Source organism: Anomaloglossus baeobatrachus, chromosome 4 (assembly GCF_048569485.1).
Source record: "Anomaloglossus baeobatrachus isolate aAnoBae1 chromosome 4, aAnoBae1.hap1, whole genome shotgun sequence".
NCBI classification, from domain to species: domain Eukaryota; kingdom Metazoa; phylum Chordata; class Amphibia; order Anura; family Aromobatidae; genus Anomaloglossus; species Anomaloglossus baeobatrachus.
Genome location: NC_134356.1, coordinates 621,395,771 through 621,414,443, shown reverse-complemented (window position 1 = coordinate 621,414,443; position 18,673 = coordinate 621,395,771). Strand labels below are relative to the sequence as shown.

At 44.0% G+C, this 18,673-nt stretch overlaps 1 protein-coding gene across 1 annotated transcript; it reads left to right on the top strand.

Moving 5' to 3' along the window:
* Positions 1-11,357: 11,357 nt before the first annotated feature.
* On the top strand, positions 11,358-16,834 carry LOC142301922 (interleukin-1 beta-like). The gene is made up of 7 exons (XM_075342967.1): positions 11,358-11,437; positions 11,546-11,600; positions 11,974-12,022; positions 13,025-13,244; positions 13,903-14,082; positions 14,191-14,330; positions 16,188-16,834. Exons 2-7 carry the CDS (start codon positions 11,551-11,553, stop codon positions 16,398-16,400), a joined length of 852 nt encoding a protein of 283 aa, XP_075199082.1. The 5' UTR covers positions 11,358-11,437; positions 11,546-11,550; the 3' UTR covers positions 16,401-16,834.
* Positions 16,835-18,673: the final 1,839 nt, after the last annotated feature.

Sequence of the window (18,673 nt, the reverse complement as noted above, 5' to 3'; positions counted from 1 at the left end):
GACGTCCCTGTGGCCGGCGACCCGCCTCCTTGTTAAGGGGGCGGGTCGTGCGGCGTCACTGCGACGTCACACGGCAGGCGGCCAATCAGAGCGGAGGGGCGGAGATGAGCAGGATGTAAACATCCTGCCCACCTCCTTCCTTCCGCATATCCTACGGAAGCCGCAGTGAGGCCGGTAGGAGACGTTCCTCGCTCCTGCGACTTCACACACAGCGATGTGTGCTGCCGCAGGAGCGAGGAACAACATCGGACCATTGCGTCAGCGTAATTATGGATTACACCGACGCTGTACCGATGATACGATTACGACGCTTTTGCGCTCGTTAATCGTATCATCCAGGCTTTACACACTGCGATGTCGCCTGCGATGCCGGAAGTGCGTCATTTTCAATTTGACCCCACCGACATCGCACCTGCGATGTCGCAGTGTGCAAAGTGCCCCTAAGGGTGCCAATACTTCTGTCTGACCCATTTTTGGAGTTTTGTGTGAAATAATCAATGATTTGATTTTTGTTTCATCCTCTTTTGTGTTTTTTCATTGCAAGTAAAATAAATGGAGATAATAATACCAAAGAATTTGTGATTGCAATCATTTTCAAGAAGAAACTCAGTTTTATCTGACAGAATTGCAGGGGTGTCAATACTTTTGGCCAACACTGTAAGAGCCCAGGCCACTGTGCAGAATGTAAAAATCACTTTATAATGCTAACCTAAGGAGCGGTGCGGTGCAGACTGGTTGGATGGGTGTCTCTGTTCTCCGGTACCGGCGCCTCCTCTTTCGGCCATCTTTGTCCACCTTCTTCTGAAGCCTGGGTGCATGACAAGTCCTACGTCATGCACACAGGCCGGCATTGAGGTTCTGCGCAGGGCAGATCAAAAAATTGTAGTGCCAGCTCATGTGCATGACGTAGGACGCGTCATGCACCCAGGCTTTAGAAGAAGGAGGACAAAGATGGCCAAAAGAGGAGACGCCGGACCCGGAGAATGGAGACACCCATCTGACTGATCTGCACCGCACTGCCCCTTAGGTGAGTATTATAACGTGATTTTTACGTTCTACACAGCGGCCTGGGCTCTTACATACAGCATGTTACAATGCTATATATAAGAGACCACTTGAAGTGGCCGCAGGTTATAGGGGCCAAATCTGGAGACAGGTTTCCTTTAAGAATGGACTACAGAGGAGAGAGTCTAGTGAAGAGGAGGCCAATTAATAGAGAATTACAGTAATCAAAGTAGGAGTGGATCAAGGCCACAGTGAGGATTTTTGTTGTTTCCATGGTAAGAAAGAGGCAGATTTTAGAGATGTTTTTCAGGTGCAGGCGACAAGAGTGGGCTAGAGATTGTATATAGGAGGTGAAGGAAAGATCACCCAGACAGCGAGCCTGAGGCCTAGGAGGTATCGTAGTGACACACACATAGAGGGAGGTTAGTAGATGGAGAGAGAAGAAGTTCAGTTTAGGGAAAGTTAAGTTTCAGATAGAGAGCAGACATGATGTTTGAAACTGTGGACAGACAGTTACTGGTGCTCTGTAGAACAGCGGGGGTGAGGTCAGGAAATAAGGTGTATAGCTGTGTGTCATGAGCATAAAGATGGTACTGGAAGCCAAATTTGCTGATTGTCCAATTGGGGCAGTGTAGAGAGAGAGAAGAGGGCCAAGGACTGAACCTTGAGGGACCCCAACAGCGAGAGGAAAAGGAGAAGTTGTGGAACCAGCAAATGATACGCTGAACGAGCGGCCAGAAAGATAGGAAGAGAACCAGGAAAGCACAGTGTCCTTTATGTCAACTGAGTGGAGTATATGTAGCGCCCCACGGGGCCTTAGGGTACTCGTCACCAGGCCAGTGGTTTCTTGGGGTTGTTGTGACTGGCCTGACACGGCTCCGTGGCCCCGTCGGCTACATAATAAGACAAACAAACAGGTGTCCAGTGTAAATGGGGATGTAAGGAGGGCGAAGGGTCCCTAGAAAGCATGTCGCCGGTTGCAATGGTGACTGGGTCTCGGCCTCCTCCGCCGCAGACCCTTCCTGCGACTAGTAACCAAAGATTTATCACTTAGTTTCCTGGGTGCAGCGGTTCTGACACAGTCACACCACAACTTTCTATGTAAAATGTCTATAAACAGTGAGGTGCTAATAACAGCAGGGAGCAAGCTGGACTATCTGACCTCTAGCTGACCTAGTTCAGCAATGATAATCATCTGCAGTTAAAACACATATTGCCAGTAAACCAGAGCATGGACCTTGATATAGAGATACTTTGCCAAAATCTCTGTGTTAATCCCTGTGGCATGCTGTCTTCCAATTACATAGCAAAAACCAGCTGACATAGTCCCTTTAATTAGTTTATAGAGAAGGGTTAAAATACTAGAGAAGTCATGTGCTGTATCTAATTATTAATATAATACTATACTGCACTATGATCTATAATTATACAGCAGTTTAGTCCTAGGCAATAAAATGACAATCATGAAATATTATTAAACAGTGAATTAATAATGCTACCATATTATTACTAAACAAACAAGACTGTCTAATACTACCATACTGTTCCCAAACAATACTTTCACACCATAATGATATTATTATACTGTGTGATATGACTAAAATATACACTGTATATATATATACTGTAACTGAATAATACTATTATACAGTGCACAAAAAATACTTCCACACGGTAACTAAATAATACTACATACTGTTTCTAAATAAAAACCGTGGTGAATCCCTTTAGTCAAGACATCATTACAATTTATTGCTAGAGGTTACAGGATACCTGGTTAACAATCTATTGTTTATAGATCCTTTACATGGAATTTTTTTTTTTGTAAAGGATATCCTTTCATACTAGCCATACATTGATCATAATATCAGAATATCAGAATATACTGTATATGTTACAGGCAATGTATGAAAACCCGGCATTCTATAGAATACATAGGCAATATATACAATCCCTGTTGTTTTCAGGTAAGGTATGAAATATCTGCGTTGTTCTATACTTTACCTAGGCATTACATAACATGTCTAGGTATTATAAAGAATGGCAAGAACTGCTCAGGCAAATTCTAATATAATGCCCAGATTGGATAAGTCTTTAGTAACAAACAGTCAAAAAACTAATGAAAGAAGTAACAAACAGTCAAAAAACTAATGAAAGAAGAAATCCTAAATGAACAACAGGATATCTTTACTGAGAAAAACACAAAGAAACAGAAGTATCATTCCTGACTATTAAGCGGGCTTTACATGCTGCGATCTCGCTAGCGAGATCGCAAGCGATCGTATCCGCCCCCGTCGGATATGCGACACGGGCAAATCGTTGCCTGTGGCGCACAACCTCGCTTACCCCCGTCACACAAACTTACCTGCCCTGCGACGTCGCTCTGGCCGGCAAACAGCCTCTTTTCTAAGGGGGCGGTTCGTGCGGCGTCACAGCGACGTCACACGGCAGGCGTCCAATAGAAGCGGGGGGGGTGGAGATGAGCGGGACGTAACATCCCGCCCACCTCCTTCCTTACGCATTGCCGATGGAGGCAGGTAAGGAGATGTTCGTCGCTCCTGCGATGTGTGGTGCCGCAGGAACGATGAACAACATTGCTAACATGCTGAAAACGATTTTTTGTTTCAGGACGACCTCTCCGCGGCAAACAATTTTGACTGCTTTTGCGATCGTTTTAGGTCGCACATAAGTTTCACACACTGCGATATCGTTAATGACACCGGATGTGCGTTAATTCCGATAATTCATTAACGATATCGTAGCGTGTAAAGCCCCCTTTAGTCTTTAGTAACAAACAGTCAAAAACATGAAAGAAGACATGCAAAATAAACAGCAATGATCCCAAAACAGTAAATGGAAGTCTGCTGCTACGACACAGCAAGCACACTAGTTCATTCCAGAAAGAATACGGGGTGGTCCGTCCAAAAGTAGTAGGTGGACAGGCAGCAGATGTGTGAAACTGGCTCAGTTGCCCTTAGCAACCAATCAGATTCCACTTTTTATTCCTCGCAGATTCTTTGGAAATATGAAAGGTGGAATCTGATTGGTTGCTAATGCTAAGGGCGGCTTTGCACGTTGCGACATCGCACGTGCGATGTCGGTGGGGTCAAATCGAAAGTGACGCACATCCGGCGTCACTTTCGACATCGTAGTGTGTAAATGCTAGATGATACGATGAATGAGCGCAAAAGCGTTGTTATCGTATCATCGGCTCATTCTCCGACATTTCCATAATGCCGGTGCCGCGACAGGTACGATGCAGTTCCTCGTTCCTGCGGCAGCACACATCGCTGTGTATGAAGCCGCAGGAGCGAGGAACATCTCCTTACCTGCCGCCGGCGGCTATACGGAAGGAAGGAGGTGGGCGGGATGTTTACATCCTGCTCATCTCCACCCATCCGCCGATATTGGCCGCCTGCCGTGTGACGTCGCTATGACGCCGCACGACCCACCCCCTTAGGAAGGAGGCGGGTCGCCGGCCAGAGCAACGGTCGCAGGGCAGGTGAGTACATGTGAAGCTGGCGTAGCGATAATTTTCGCTACGCCAGCTATCACAAGATATTGTACCTGCGACGGGGGCGGGGACTATCGCGTGCGACATTGCAGCATCGGCTTGCGATGTCGTAACGTGCAAAGCCCGCCTAAGGGCAAGTGAGCCACTTTCACAGATCTGCTGCTGCCTGCTCTGTCCACCTACTTTTGGACGGACCACCCCTGTAGTATTCTACACTCCGCCTGTTTGTCATTTATGTATTCTATAGAATGACTAGGAAATGTAGGGACATCTGATGTATTTCATACTTTGACGACCCATTTCCGGCATTGTATACATTGCCCAGGTATTCTATAGAATGCCTGTTTTTGCACATTGCCGGTAACTTATACAGTATGTCAAAAGCAATAAAATCATCATCGGTGATCACACTTGTGAGGATATTCACGGAAACATATAGTGGGGATACTATTGTGGAGCACAATACAGTTTTCATGTATTTTATGTTATTGGTGGCAGAATACAGTCGGATTGTCAGATTCTAATTCTATAATACTATTATTATATATAACCACCATTCTCTAACTAAATAATACAGCCATACTGTTACTAAATAATACCACCATTCTATAATTAAATAATTCAATCATTCTGTAAATGAATAATACTACCATACTATTACTAAATAAACCCACCATTCTCTAACTAAATAATACAACCATACTGCTGCTAAATATTACCACCATATTGTACATTTTCTGGCATAAACACTTTGCTGATTTGAGTCCTATGATTATTAATAATACCCCCATACTATAAATGAATAAGGATGGCACACAGTTATCATCTAGTAGTGAAATACCGTACAGGTGGGCAGCAGAATAGCACCACACTGCAGACTAAACTAATTAAAATGCTGATCAGGAGCAATCAAAGGCAATATACTCACTACAGGGGTTTGTCCAGTTGAGGAATATTATTATATAAAATGACTATGAATGATATAAAGTAATATAAAAGAAGTTGGACTCCTCCTCACTTATCACCCAGGGCTCTTGTTCTTATCCTCAACCAGCGATTTCCAATGTATCAAGATGAACAAGGAAGTGAAGATCAGTAGGGATCGGGTTAGCTGCGGGGGTCCATTAAGGGTCAGTTATACTTCTTTTGTTATTTTTATACCAGTTAGCTCTTTAAAAAAAGTTATCACCTGCACAACCCCCATTGGATCCAATGATTCACAGGTGACTAAGGGGTACTTTGCACGCTGCGACATCGCAGGCCGATGCTGCGATGCCGAGTGCGATAGTACCCGCCCCCGTCGCAGCAGCGATTTCCTTGTGATAGCTGCCGTAGGGAACATTATCGCTACGGCAGCTTCACATGCACTCACCTGCCCTGCGACCGTCGCTCTGGCCGGCGACCCGCCTCCTTGTTAAGGGGGCGGGTGGTGCGGCGTCATAGCGACGTCACACGCCAGGCGGCCAATCGGAGAGGAGGAGCGGAGATGAGTGGGATGTAAACATCCCGCCCATCTCCTTCCTTCCGCATATCCTACGGAAGCCACAGTGACGCCGGTAGGAGATGTTCCTCGCTCCTGCGGCTTCACACACAGCGATGTGTGCTGCCGTAGGAGCGAGGAACAACATCGGACTGTCGCGTCAGCGTAATCATGGATTACGCCGACGCTGCACCGATGATACGATTACGACGCTTTTGCGCTCGTTAATCGTATCATCGAGCCTTTACACAATACGATGTCGCATGCGATGCCGGAAGTGCGTCATTTTCAATTTGACCCCACCGACATCGCACCTGCGATGTCGTAGTGTGCAAAGTGCCCCTAATTCTCTAAATTTTGCTGTTTGCATTACCAGTCTTCTTCATTAACTAAACCAAACCACCAGATCTCTTTCAGCTATTACTTGTCTCTGAAGATTTTGATGCAGAGATGTTTTAGGCTCCACATTATCCCAACATATCCTGACTAGTGATGTGCGGGCACTGCCATGCTCGGGTGCTTGGTACTCGTAACTAGTAATGAGCGGCACTACCATGTTTGGGTGCTTGGTACTTGTAATAAGCAGTTGGATGCTCAAATGGGTAGAACCTGGGCACCTGTACTGCCCCCGTGTCAGCGGCCGAGACGCTCGGATTCGGAATCGCGGTAGCTCGAGGGGTCTCTGGACCCGGGAGTGGGGTTGCGCGGACACTCATAGTGAAAATGGGGGAATATGTACAGGGGATTTGGAAGTTCGTGACGCCACCCACGGTGCGTGGTAAGATGGAGTACCACCGCTGCTGTTGGGGCGCCCATTGGCGGTGGTATGGCAGCAAGGTGTTTAACCCCTCCGTGGGTAGGGGGTTTGTGCCCTGGGGCCCGGTGATGGTAGCGAAGGGGTGCCGTCGGGAAGGAAAGAGGTTTTTCGTACTCACTCAGTCTAAGAATACTGACACTGACAGCTTGTAAACCAGAATTCTGAGCACCGCTGCAGCAAGGAAGGAGCACGCTTGGATCCGTGCCCTTGGTGTTGCTTGTTAGCCTGTAACCTTTTCCGTGGCACCTTCTTCACTGTTTGGACCCTGTAGTATGGAATTAGTCGGGTTTCGCTCACCCGTATGGCTAACGGAGTGAGCTTGCTCTCAGGGTTCACACTTGGGATTTGATGGCCTGTGTTTTGGGAAAATTCCTATCCCCTCATTGCGCTAGTACCCCGATTTTGGAGCAGGTGAGGGATGAATCTGGAAGACTTCACCCCCGTCGGTTAAATTACCAAGACGCTTGAAGCTACTTCGCGGCCTAGGGTCCACGTACCCCGTCATGCCCTGGCCCCTGCCCGGAGATGGCTCAAGGCCGCCGGCTGCCCTCCTCCGCAGATCCTTGCCCCTTGACACGATCCCCTGCGACTGGGGTTCCAGCTCCTACCAGGCCCAGACCAACGTCTGCCACCTAGTAATCTCAAGGAGCCCTGCTCCTGACCTTCTTTCACTTTCACCTCCAACACACCACTCCCTCTACACTTTTTCACTTTTCCCTACCAACCTCCCAAGTGGGCGGCCCTATTCCCTTCAGGCCCCCCAATGGTGTCTGGTGGGTGTGGTGCAAGTGTTCCTAGGATTTTTGACTGGCTCTGATCTTAGCAAGACCAAAGAACGGGTATCCGTAACCAAGGAGGATTGGATACTGTGCAGAAGGGCAGGTTGCATAATACCCTTTGACGACCTGATAGGCCAGGGCGTCACACACCAAGCATAATGGAAGTCAAAGAGAAACTTGAGCATTTTATCCTGAAGATCTTCCCCATTGACTTCCATTATACTCGGCACACAAGTCAAGCCCTTTCGTTCTGCTCAATTCGAGTACCGAGCACCCAAGAATGGTAGTGCCCGCTCACCACTAATCCTGACCCTTTTCACAACACCCCATGTGACACAGAGTTGTGCACAAACTTCGCCGACTGTCATGGCGACGGCGGGCTTTGTTCATATTGCAGATTCTGACACTCTGCCCGATAGTTTCTCTGGTATCTCTGATTAACACAGATAGACTCGGGCGTCAATCTGCTGTGTTCTGATTCATTGGCAGGCTAGCAAGAGTTAATCTCTGCTGGTCTGCTTGTTAGGGTCCTTTGATCACATGTGTTGGGGAGTGCAATCTATCCCCCTTCTATTTAAGCTGGATGAAATCTTCAACCCATGCCAGCTACAGTTTAATCTATGTTGGTTGGTGTGATGTCCCAGACTCTCTGGTAAAAATTGTGCTATTAGAATGGTTCTGCTGTGGAAGTTTACCCCTGTTGGTTTCTAGCTTCCTTCCTGCGTGTCCTACTCTAAGGCTAGGTGCGCAAGCTGTGTTTTTTTTCTGACCACAAAGATGCAGCATTTTTGGCCCCCAAAAAAAGCACAAAAACACACCTACAGGAAAAACTCATCAAAAAACGCATGCGTTTTTACACGTTTTTTGCTGCGTTTTTTTTTTTTTTGCTGCGTTTTTGTCCAATGCATTCAATGGGTGAAAAACGCTAAAATAATTCACATGCAGCATCTTTGTGGTCACCACAAAGACGCAGCAAAAAAAAAACTGCAATATGCAGACAGCAAAAATAAAATCTCATAGACTTTGCTGGGGAAGGAAATTCATCCAGTTTTGAGAGCAAAACTGCACCAAAAAAAGTGCAAAAACGTGGCAAAAAATGCAGCATGCGCAAATAGCCTTATTGTTTTTTCCTACGTGTGTGCGTGCTGTGTGACAACAGAGTTTTAGTTTTCCCTTGTCTGTCTTTATCTGTGACTTTCGTTACACTCCTGTCCCGTCCCTCCCTGGGGAATGGGGAATCAGATCATCACTGGTCAGTAGCAGGGCCAGGAAGGAGACTCAGGCATCCTCACCATTAGGGGTGTTTCTAAGAATAAGGATAACATAGGGCGCCCTAGCATGAGGGACAGTTTATGATCCTCGATTCCCTGCTATCCCAGAGTCATCTTTAGGCCGGGGCCACACGGGGATCTACTGCAATCCTCGCATGACACTCGGCTCATGCTGGCAGCACAGCAGGAGCTGAGTGTCATGGGAGTGTCACTGCGACTGAGGTCTGATCATACGATCGGACCTCAGATCCGAGGGGCGGGCCGGCTCTGAGGAGGGGCGGGCCGGCTCTGAGGAGGGGCGGGCAGGCGCTGCGGAGGGTCGGGCAGGCGCTGCAGAGGGGAAGGAGGGATTTATCTCCCTCTCTCCTCCGTTGCCGGCTATTGCCATTCTCGCCCTACACTCGTGGTACACCGGTGTACTGCAAGTGCAGTGCGACTTTTCTCTCGTCCCACATAGACTTGAATGGGTGTGAGAGAAACAAGGATCGCATTACACCTGCAGCATGCTGCGATTGTTTTCTTGGTCCTATTAGGGCTGAATAAATAATCGCTCATGTGTGCTGGTACATAGGCTAATATTGGTCCGAGTGGAATGCGATAAAACATTGCATTCCACTCGCTCCGATTTTCATGCCGTGTGTCTTAGGGCTAACACTCCAATCCTGCATCCCCTTTAATAATGCCATTCGACAAATAATAATTTGTCTGCTCTGCCCTCAATACTGTATATAAAAGGCTGCCTCACAGGAAACAGTGCATTACAGATAGTTCCTCCATAGTAGTGCCACACAGCAAATAGCATCATGCAGGAATTACCCCACAATAGCACCATACTCAGAATATATTGCCATAGGAAAATATAATGTCCCATATAAAATTTTTCCATGTACGGTACTTAGTGGCCCCATATAATTGGTGACCATTTATTGTGCTCCATATCAAGTTTTGCTATAAATAATAGTATATAGTGCTCCATATAAATTGGTGCCATAAAGTTATGTCCTCGTGTCCTCCTTGAAGCGCTGAACTAAGGAATGCACGTCCACCGCCTCGGGCAATAACATCCGATTGTAAGCTGATTACTCACCCACTGCTCTTCCCTTCTTTCTTCAGGCGTCATGATGCTAATGACACAGAGAGTTATACACTGGAGGAAAGTTTCCTGGAAGTCCCAGTAAAAGTTTTTTGATGCTACATAAACTATTTGGAATTTACACATATACAGTACCATACACACTGTATACATACATTCATGTAACTTTTTTGTCCATTGTTAAATAATTGATTTCTGCGGGATCTGGTTTTTTTGGGGTTTTTTTAAACATTGGAGTCTATGGAGAAGGGATCCATTATAGATTACTATATATCTTCCATTTGAAACAGATCCTGTAAGAAAAAGGGAGGCTAAATTGCAATCTGTTAACGCATCCGGTCTCCATAGACTCCAATGTTAAAAATAAAAAGTAAAAAAAAAAAACAGATCCGGCAGAAATCAGTTTTTTAACAACGGACAAAAAAGTTGTGTTTGCAGAACTTTTTTGCCAACTGATCTCTGCAGGATCCGTTCTAACGGAGGATTACTGGAATTCTTAGATGAATCCATTATTGGATTATTTTTAACAAATTAGAATACTGGAATAATGAACAGAAGATTTGTAGAATTTTTCTTTTTTCCTTTTACCAATACAAAATACTAAAACCACAATAACAATAACTAAATTACATATCAAAATATAGTCAAAAACCTGACGGCACTCCCAAAACTGCAATGTGAACATGTGCATAACTGAACATGACATAAAATTACAAAAAAAAAGAGACAGCTGCACTCTGAAATGATAAAGCATGTAAAACATGAATGTAAGAATATATATATGCATTAATGCTAAAGGAAATCTAAGAAAATATTAAGGTATTTATCATAGAAAAATGGCCATTTTTATATCTGCCCAGTAGCTATGTCACAGCATATCTCATTACTGGGGACCTACTCTAAACTGAAGCTTGTCATAGGAGGTTTTTAAACCCAGAAAGAGGCTTCAGTTCAGAGTAGGTACCCAGTATACGAGATATGCCGTGATGTGGCGACTGGGCAAATATAGAAATGGCCATTTTTGTATGCTAAGATTCTCAATATTTCTTAGATTTCATTTAGAAGTAATGCTGTATTCTTACATTCATGGTATTCATGGTTTAGCATTTCAGAGTGCAGCTGTCTCTTTTTTTTTGTTGTTAAATTACATATCAGATATCAGTCTATTATTCTCATTGTTCCTGCTTTATTGTGAAGGGTAGAATCCCGAAAGTCAAGAAACCCCACTGGCCTATTGAATATAGACTTTTTTAAATGGAAGGGAGAAGAATAAACAACACGCTGACAAAAGAAGAAAAAAAAGAGGAAGCCAGAAAGAAAAAAACCTTTGTTGCGTAATATGTAGAACAGTCACTGGTCTATAAAAGCAGCCGCCGGCTGAAGACTGATTACAAAGCTGAGACCTCAGACAGATAACATCCCACTGCCAGGAGCAGGACATTCCCAGGACTTTCTATTTTCTATAGCTTTTATTTAAGGTATTTTATAATTTTCTCTTAATAAGTGTTTTATGTATTGTCTAGATGTTGTGGTGTAGGTCTGTATACATTGTCTGTATATTTATGTCATATATTTGATTCCTATAGACACAATGGCAATGGCAGAAGTTCCCGAATTTAATGAAATCCCAATGGAATACAGGTAATAATTTATATTCATCTACCTAAATGAGGTTGGGTCTTATTTATACAGAAAACTCAGGGGGCTGCAGTTATAATTATAGGAGAGAATTTCACCATAATGTTACAAACAATGTTTTCTATAAGTAAAAATGTAAAAAAAAAAACATAAAAAAATTCTAAATATATATATATATATATACAGTAAATCCATCATTTGCATAGGATGATGAAATACAGATGTCAAAGATCTTTTATCTAACACACATTTTACATAGAAATATATTAGCCAAGTAGAAAAGGAATTTTCGAGGCTTCGGGCTACAGAATAATTACATCTTACGTCACCGAGTTTTATTGCCTTATCTCCTGAATATCTTTTCTTTTCCTTGTAGTGAGCTTGTTGAAGACTTTTATACTGATGAAGTATCTATCACTATGGAGGTAAATTACATTTTATTTTATATTTCAGTTAAATTATTATTTTTTATTTTCATTTAATAAAAGGTGTTTAAAATGAAAAGTTGATTCTAAAAATGAGATGTTGTATTTTAATGGAGGTGGGCCATTACATTTGTATTGATGGCTTATCCTTACAATGAGCCATCAATATGTCATCAGTGGGGGCCGTATGAAAAAGCGTTAAAAATTAAAATTTGATTCTAAAAAAGGGATTTTGTATTTTTAGGGGGTTATATATTATTTTTGTTATTGATGGCTTATCCTTAGAATGGGCCATCAATGTGTGATCGGTGGGGGTGCAACACCAGAGGCTGGATGGAATTTCTGGGATGCTGAAGGAATATCCACACCGGCCGTGGCCTGGAACTGGAGATAAACCCCATAATCAAATTAATAGGGGGTGGATATGCAGTACCCTGCTATGGCCACTATAGTTTTGATAGAGCTGCTATTTTTCGGTGGCCTCCGAGATCTTCCGGTCAAAGTTGCCAATCGGTGAGGGTGCAGCAACAAACAGGGTGAAGGAAAGCTTGACACGCCCAATGGAAAAGGTGACCACACATCCAGGGAGTGCAATGATATGAAGTCCGCCAGGTGGACTATATCTTGAATAGAAGGAAAAAATATTGGCACATCCAGCTAAAATAATTTCAAATCAAATCTGTGAGGGTGTCGGGTGTCCCACTGATTACATTTTTTAAGATTATGAAGTCAAGCATGGGAAAAATTGGTGGCGTTACCGAAATCAATTAATCAGATTCGAGAGCTCATAATTTAATTTCCCTTTGGAAAATAAAATCTCCATCTGATTGTCTTCTATGGACAACCTTTTCTCATGTACTATGTTCTGAAAAATGCCTATATCTATTAATCAGTTTTCAAGTGTACAAGCGACAAGAGTACTTCTCACTTTATAGTGTATTAATAAAACTGTGGATCTTTATGGACTTTTCCAATAATAGACCTGTAATGTTTGCTCTACAGAACAATAAGAAGCATTTACATTGGAAACACCATGAGGAATGTTGGTCAACCTATCTTCCTAAAATAAAGCCCGAGATAAGGAAACCAGAAAAACCAAAGACCAGCTTTAGGAAAGTAGTAATGCTTGTAGTAGTCGTGGAAAAGCTGAAAGGGATAAAAGGAATCGACAAGTTGAGCTTCTTCAACGATGATGACCTGTTGAATCACATCCTTGTTCATGGTAAGAATTTATTTTACTTGGTGTAAATGCCACTTTTTCCTTGAAACTGAGGATGTGTTTCTTTTTTCTCTGTACCTTTCCATTCCAGAGATATGGTCCTTTCTTTCCGGTATGTAAATCAAATCTTCTTAGCCAAGTGGGTGTGGTGAGAAATTCTTTGCTGTTGGCATCTTGAGGACCACACCCAGTTAGTTAACAAGACTAAATTTACATCCAGGGAAGAGAGGGCCATATCTAAGGAATGGAGAGGCACAGAAACAAAAGAAAAACATCATTAGATTTAAGAGAAAGGCAGCATTTATATAAGCTGAGACGAAAAAAAATACATTTTTATGGCAAGTGACTAATTCTCTTTAATATATGTTTTACTAAGGTAGAATGATAATCTTATTCTTAAAAATGACATTAGTTTTAACCCTTATTCATTGCATCCTATGTAATAGTTTAAATTATTTCTTAATTGTTAGTTTATTAATATATAATAAGTAAATTATTGATATGCAAGAAATTAACAATTACAATATAATTAGTTCACAATAATTAAAATACACTGTAATATCTCCACTACCAAGTTGTAACTGAGAAAGATGTCGTCAATATATCCTTGAACAAGTTATTGAGAAAATTATAATTTTTTTTTTTTTTCTGTTTATAATAGAAGACATCACTTGCAATGCAATTGAAACACAGGAAGCAGTCAGCACTCAATTTCTGTACAATAAAACAACAGTGCACGTAATTCGTGACCAGAAACAGAAATCCTTAACCCTGCAAGAATTCCAAGGCAATGCCCGTCTTCTAGCCTTGTTTTTACAAGGGCAGAACATTAAGCAAGAAGGTAAGCCTTAACTTACAGATATTATTCTATATGCTAATAAATATATATTTCCCAACATATTTGCACCCATAATATTGAGTGATATTAAAACTTTGTCTTCTCTTGCAGCAAAAATCAATGTGGGCACCTACTTTTCAGCAAAACCTGATCCACAGAAACGTCCAGTCACGTTGGGTATTGCAGGACGCCAACTTTATTTGTGTTGCGCCACTGAAGAGGGGATGACAGATCCAATTTTGAGTTTAAAGGTGAGTACATGACTCTTATCATTGTCTATGAGAAAATCAAATCATGGCTCCATTATAGTTGGGCACCTCAGAGTCCTGTTCTTGGGACTGGTGGAGGGTTCAGTGGTCAGACCTACCATGATCAGCACATTATTATCTATCCTGTAAGTTATAACATTCATTGATGGGAATAGCCTTTTAAAAATAAGTTGTGACAGATATTCTGGAGCCTCAAACTTGACACTTAGGAGGGAAAAACTTGGGTCTAACGTTACAACATTTGTAACAAGTGGTCTTTTCTGTTTTTTTTGTCCTTTTGCACCAGCCCTGAAACTTGTTCAAAATTTGGTCATGGCCTATCACCATACGACAATTTTACTAAAATGTATGCCAGAAATTAGCATAGATTGTAGCTGACCTCAATAACAGGTCAGGATTGTCAAATATTTTTATTTTATGGAACATGGGCCATAGCCCAAAAATGCCTTTTAATAAATTTTGGCACATCTTACTGCAGAAGGCTTTAGGTCCAAGACTGGAATGCAAAATATAAATCCATAAAATCTAAACTTAGGTAAGATTGGATGTCTGACTTTCTCAGATTGGGTGTCTGGTTATATCTGTGCTGGTCTAAAGGCCCAGTCACACTAAACAACTTACCAGCGATACCAACAACGATACAACCTGATAGGGATCGCTGGTAAGTTGCTAGGAGGTCGCTGGTGAGATGTCACAATAAGCGACGCTCCAGCGATCCCACCAGCAACCTGACCTGGCAGGGATCGCTGGAGCGTCGTTACACGTGGAAGCATGCTGCGCTTGGTAACTAAGGTAAATATCGGGTAACCAACCCGATATTTACCTTGGTTACCAGCGCACACAGCTTAGCGCTGGCTCCCTGCACACCTAGCCACAGTACACATGAGGTTAATTACCCGATGTGTACTGCAGCTACATGTGCAGAGAGCAGGGAGCCACGCACACTGCTTAGCGCTGGCTCCCTGCTCTCCTAGCTACAGTACACATGGGGTTAATTACCCGATGTGTACTGCAGCTATATTTGCAGAGAGCAGGGAGCTGGCACTGACAGCGAGAGCGGCGGACGCTGGTAACGAAGGTAAATATCGGGTAACCAAGGTAAGGGCTTCTTGGTTACCCGATATTTACATTGGTTACCAGCGTCTGCAGAAGCCGGCTCCTGCTGCCTGCACATTTAGTTGTTGCTCTGTCGCTGTCACACACAGCGATGTGTGCTTCACAGCGGTGGAGCAACAACTAAAAAATGGCCCAGGACATTCAGCAACAACAAACGACCTCACAGCAGGGGCCGGGTTGTTGCTGGATGTCACACTAAGCAACATCGCTAGCAAGTTGTGCATCAGCAGCGATGTTGCTAGCGATGTTGCTTAGTGTGACGGTACCTTAAGATTGGTAAGAAAGAATGGCAAAGGTCTAAAACGCCCCATCCACATTAGACTAGACTTTCAAAATCAATATATTCGGCCAACTGTCTAATGTGTATGGGAGCCTCAAACAATTAACTGTCGGGGAGTTAAGGATCCGGCATGTCTGAATTTGAACTGCTGATCTTTTTGTGCTCTCTGAGATATACCGCCTCTAGTCATGTCTGTTGGTGGCACTCTCATTGAGAACACAGGAGCGCTCAACCAAATGACCAATCCTATGTGTGGACGCACAATCGGCTGAACCATCTGATATGTTTGACTTCCTGCACCTTGTACAACAAAATGCATAACAAGGAGTAGGAGAGGGGTCCTAATTATAAGCATTCCCTTTACGGAACCATTTTTTATATATTTAGTGACTATTTTTATTCCTTGAATTTCCTAAGTTTCTCTTTTTACATTTTTCCTTTAGGAAGTGGATGACATTAAACAAAAACAGAACGATGACTTGTTACCCTTCATCTTCTACAAAAAAACGAACAGCACTAGGTACAACTCCTTTGAATCGGCCGCCTTCCCTGGATACTACATCAGCACATCTCAGCAAGAGAGGCAGCAAGTGCAATTAATGCCGGAGAACGATCAAATCTTCCTGCGAGATTTCATAATGAATCCAAATTTGTAGTGTGCGCTCCAACCACTTGTGTATATGTACCGTGTACATATTTTTTATCATTTTTTTTACCTGTATATCCCAACATTTCAGTCCAGAGTTTTGAGACACTTGTAAATACCACCCACCAACATCCTGGATATGATAAACTTTTGGATGCAAATTTTGCATAAACCCCCTTAGTGGCTCGTCACAAAGAAAGACCGTGCTCTTGGCGCAAATGTACAAAGCGTAAATTAAAGTAACAGAAGTAACAGAATCTGTTGTATTAACAAACACTTTCATAAAGTTTAATTTCTCAGTCAGAGAAGAGATCAGTAGCTCCATGAAGAGTTCATGTTGTGTATAGTTATATTTAATATTATTGTTTTATATTATGTATATATATATATATCATTTCTTACTGGTTTATATTTTGCTCAAAATGCTGTTTTTATGCAATTTCAGGATGTATGCATGAAAACAACATTAATTAACATGTACTGTAAATTATCATTATTTTCAATGTGACAGTATATAAAAATGTATTAAAGAAAGTTTTTTTTTTATAAAAATCACAGCTAACGAGTTTATGTTTTTGGAAAATCATAAACCATAAATCAATCACTGAATGAAATATAATGACATATGGAATAAATATGAACCATTACTGGAATGGATTCACATTTTCTGTCACCAGCTGCAGTGTGATACCCCTAAAAAATCCTTGCGCTGTCCTGCCCTCCTCCCCCGGCATGGACGCTGGCACTCTCATCTTCTCGGCACCCAGCGGTGGCGTCTCTGTCCCCGGGGCCTGCGCTTTGTACAACAAAATACAAAACAAGGAGTAGGAGAGGGGGCTTCATTAGAAGGACAGTTTATTTTTGAGGGGGCCGCATTATAAGTACAGGCCCCCTGGGAATACCCATAGGGTGTGCACATGGACATGCCCCTTTACGCCACCCACGGTGCGTGGTAAGGTGGAGTGTGACACCCTGGCAAAACCAGGTAGTCACACAGTTAGGCCCCCACACAACACCTTTTCTACACAGGATTAAAACAGCCGACCTGAAACCCTAGTCACCCCCCCAGGGAAGGACAGAAACACCAGTGGGCAAGACCAGGCAGATGGAGAACGCCCACCTAGGGGTCTGGAGAGCCCGGGGTGGTAAAACAGTTCAGTTGAGTTTTGGAGTGAAGTCTAGATAAGTCTAGAGTCAAGTTCAGAGTGGAGGAGAGGTGAAGCTGACAAGCATCAGGGTCGGAGCCCTGACACCTTGGCTAGGTGGCAGACAGTAGCCAGTGCCAGCAGGAGACTGGAAGACGGCTGCCGGAGATCCGAGGTGGACCGGGACAGGGTTGTAGCCCGCCGGTCCCGACAATAGAGAACCGACCCGGAAACTGTGCACAGAGGGGATACTTGGACCCTGAAGCCAGGACCAGGACCAACAGCCTAGCTAATTAACCGATTGAGGGCAGGATTCCAGGTCCTGAGAGGGATAGGGCATCCGCCAGGGCCCGGTAGATCCCACTGATCAGCGTCTGACGGGCATGGCTCCCAACCAAAGGACCGGGAGCAGACTCCCCGCATTACACACCAGGAAGTCTATCTTAAAACAACACAAAGTGCAGAGGAGAAAGGCATTGACTACTAGCCCGGGTGTGGGACTTGATACACTCGTCTGCGGAGGCCAGCCACCATCATGTTGGTTTACCAAAAGAACTGTGTGTTTACTGACTCCTCACATCAGCGCAGCTTCGTCCAGCACTAGAACAACCGAACTGTAAGTGTGCTGATCCCTGCAATCCTGCACAACACTGGGCCCCAGGGCATCCATCCCTACCCACAGAGGGGTTAACATCCAGCTGCCAACACATCTCCCCCGGGTATCCCATAACCGCAGCGGTGGTGCTACATCTCACCACACACCGTGGGTGGCGTCACAGACAGTTTACAACAAACCCCGTACAATTACGTCCCTTTTTATTCGAAGTGCCCGCGTGACCCCAGGGTCCGGAGAACCCCTCGAGCCATACCGTAGATCCGGATCAGAGCAGCACCGGCTGCTGGCACGGGGGCGGCACAGGAGTACCACCGCTGCTGTTGGGGGAAGGGGGAGCCCGGTGGCGATGGTATGGCAGCAAGGTGTTTAACCCCTCCGTGGGTAGGGGGTTTGTGCCCCGGGGCCCGGTGTTGGTGGTGCAGGAGTGGGGTGCCGTTGGGAAAAGGAAGGGTTTCTGCGTACTCACTCAGTCCAAGAATACTGTCACCGACAGCTTGTAAACCAGAATTCTGAGCACCGCTG

Excerpts from the sequence above, each read along its gene's own strand:
- LOC142301922 (XM_075342967.1), top strand. The coding sequence starts at position 11,551 with ATGGCAATGGCAGAAGTTCCCGAATTTAATGAAATCCCAATGGAATAC. Across the intron at positions 12,023-13,024 it reads AAGTATCTATCACTATGGAG|AACAATAAGAAGCATTTACA; the intron begins GTAAATTACATT and ends TTTGCTCTACAG. Across the intron at positions 13,245-13,902 it reads GAATCACATCCTTGTTCATG|AAGACATCACTTGCAATGCA; the intron begins GTAAGAATTTAT and ends TGTTTATAATAG.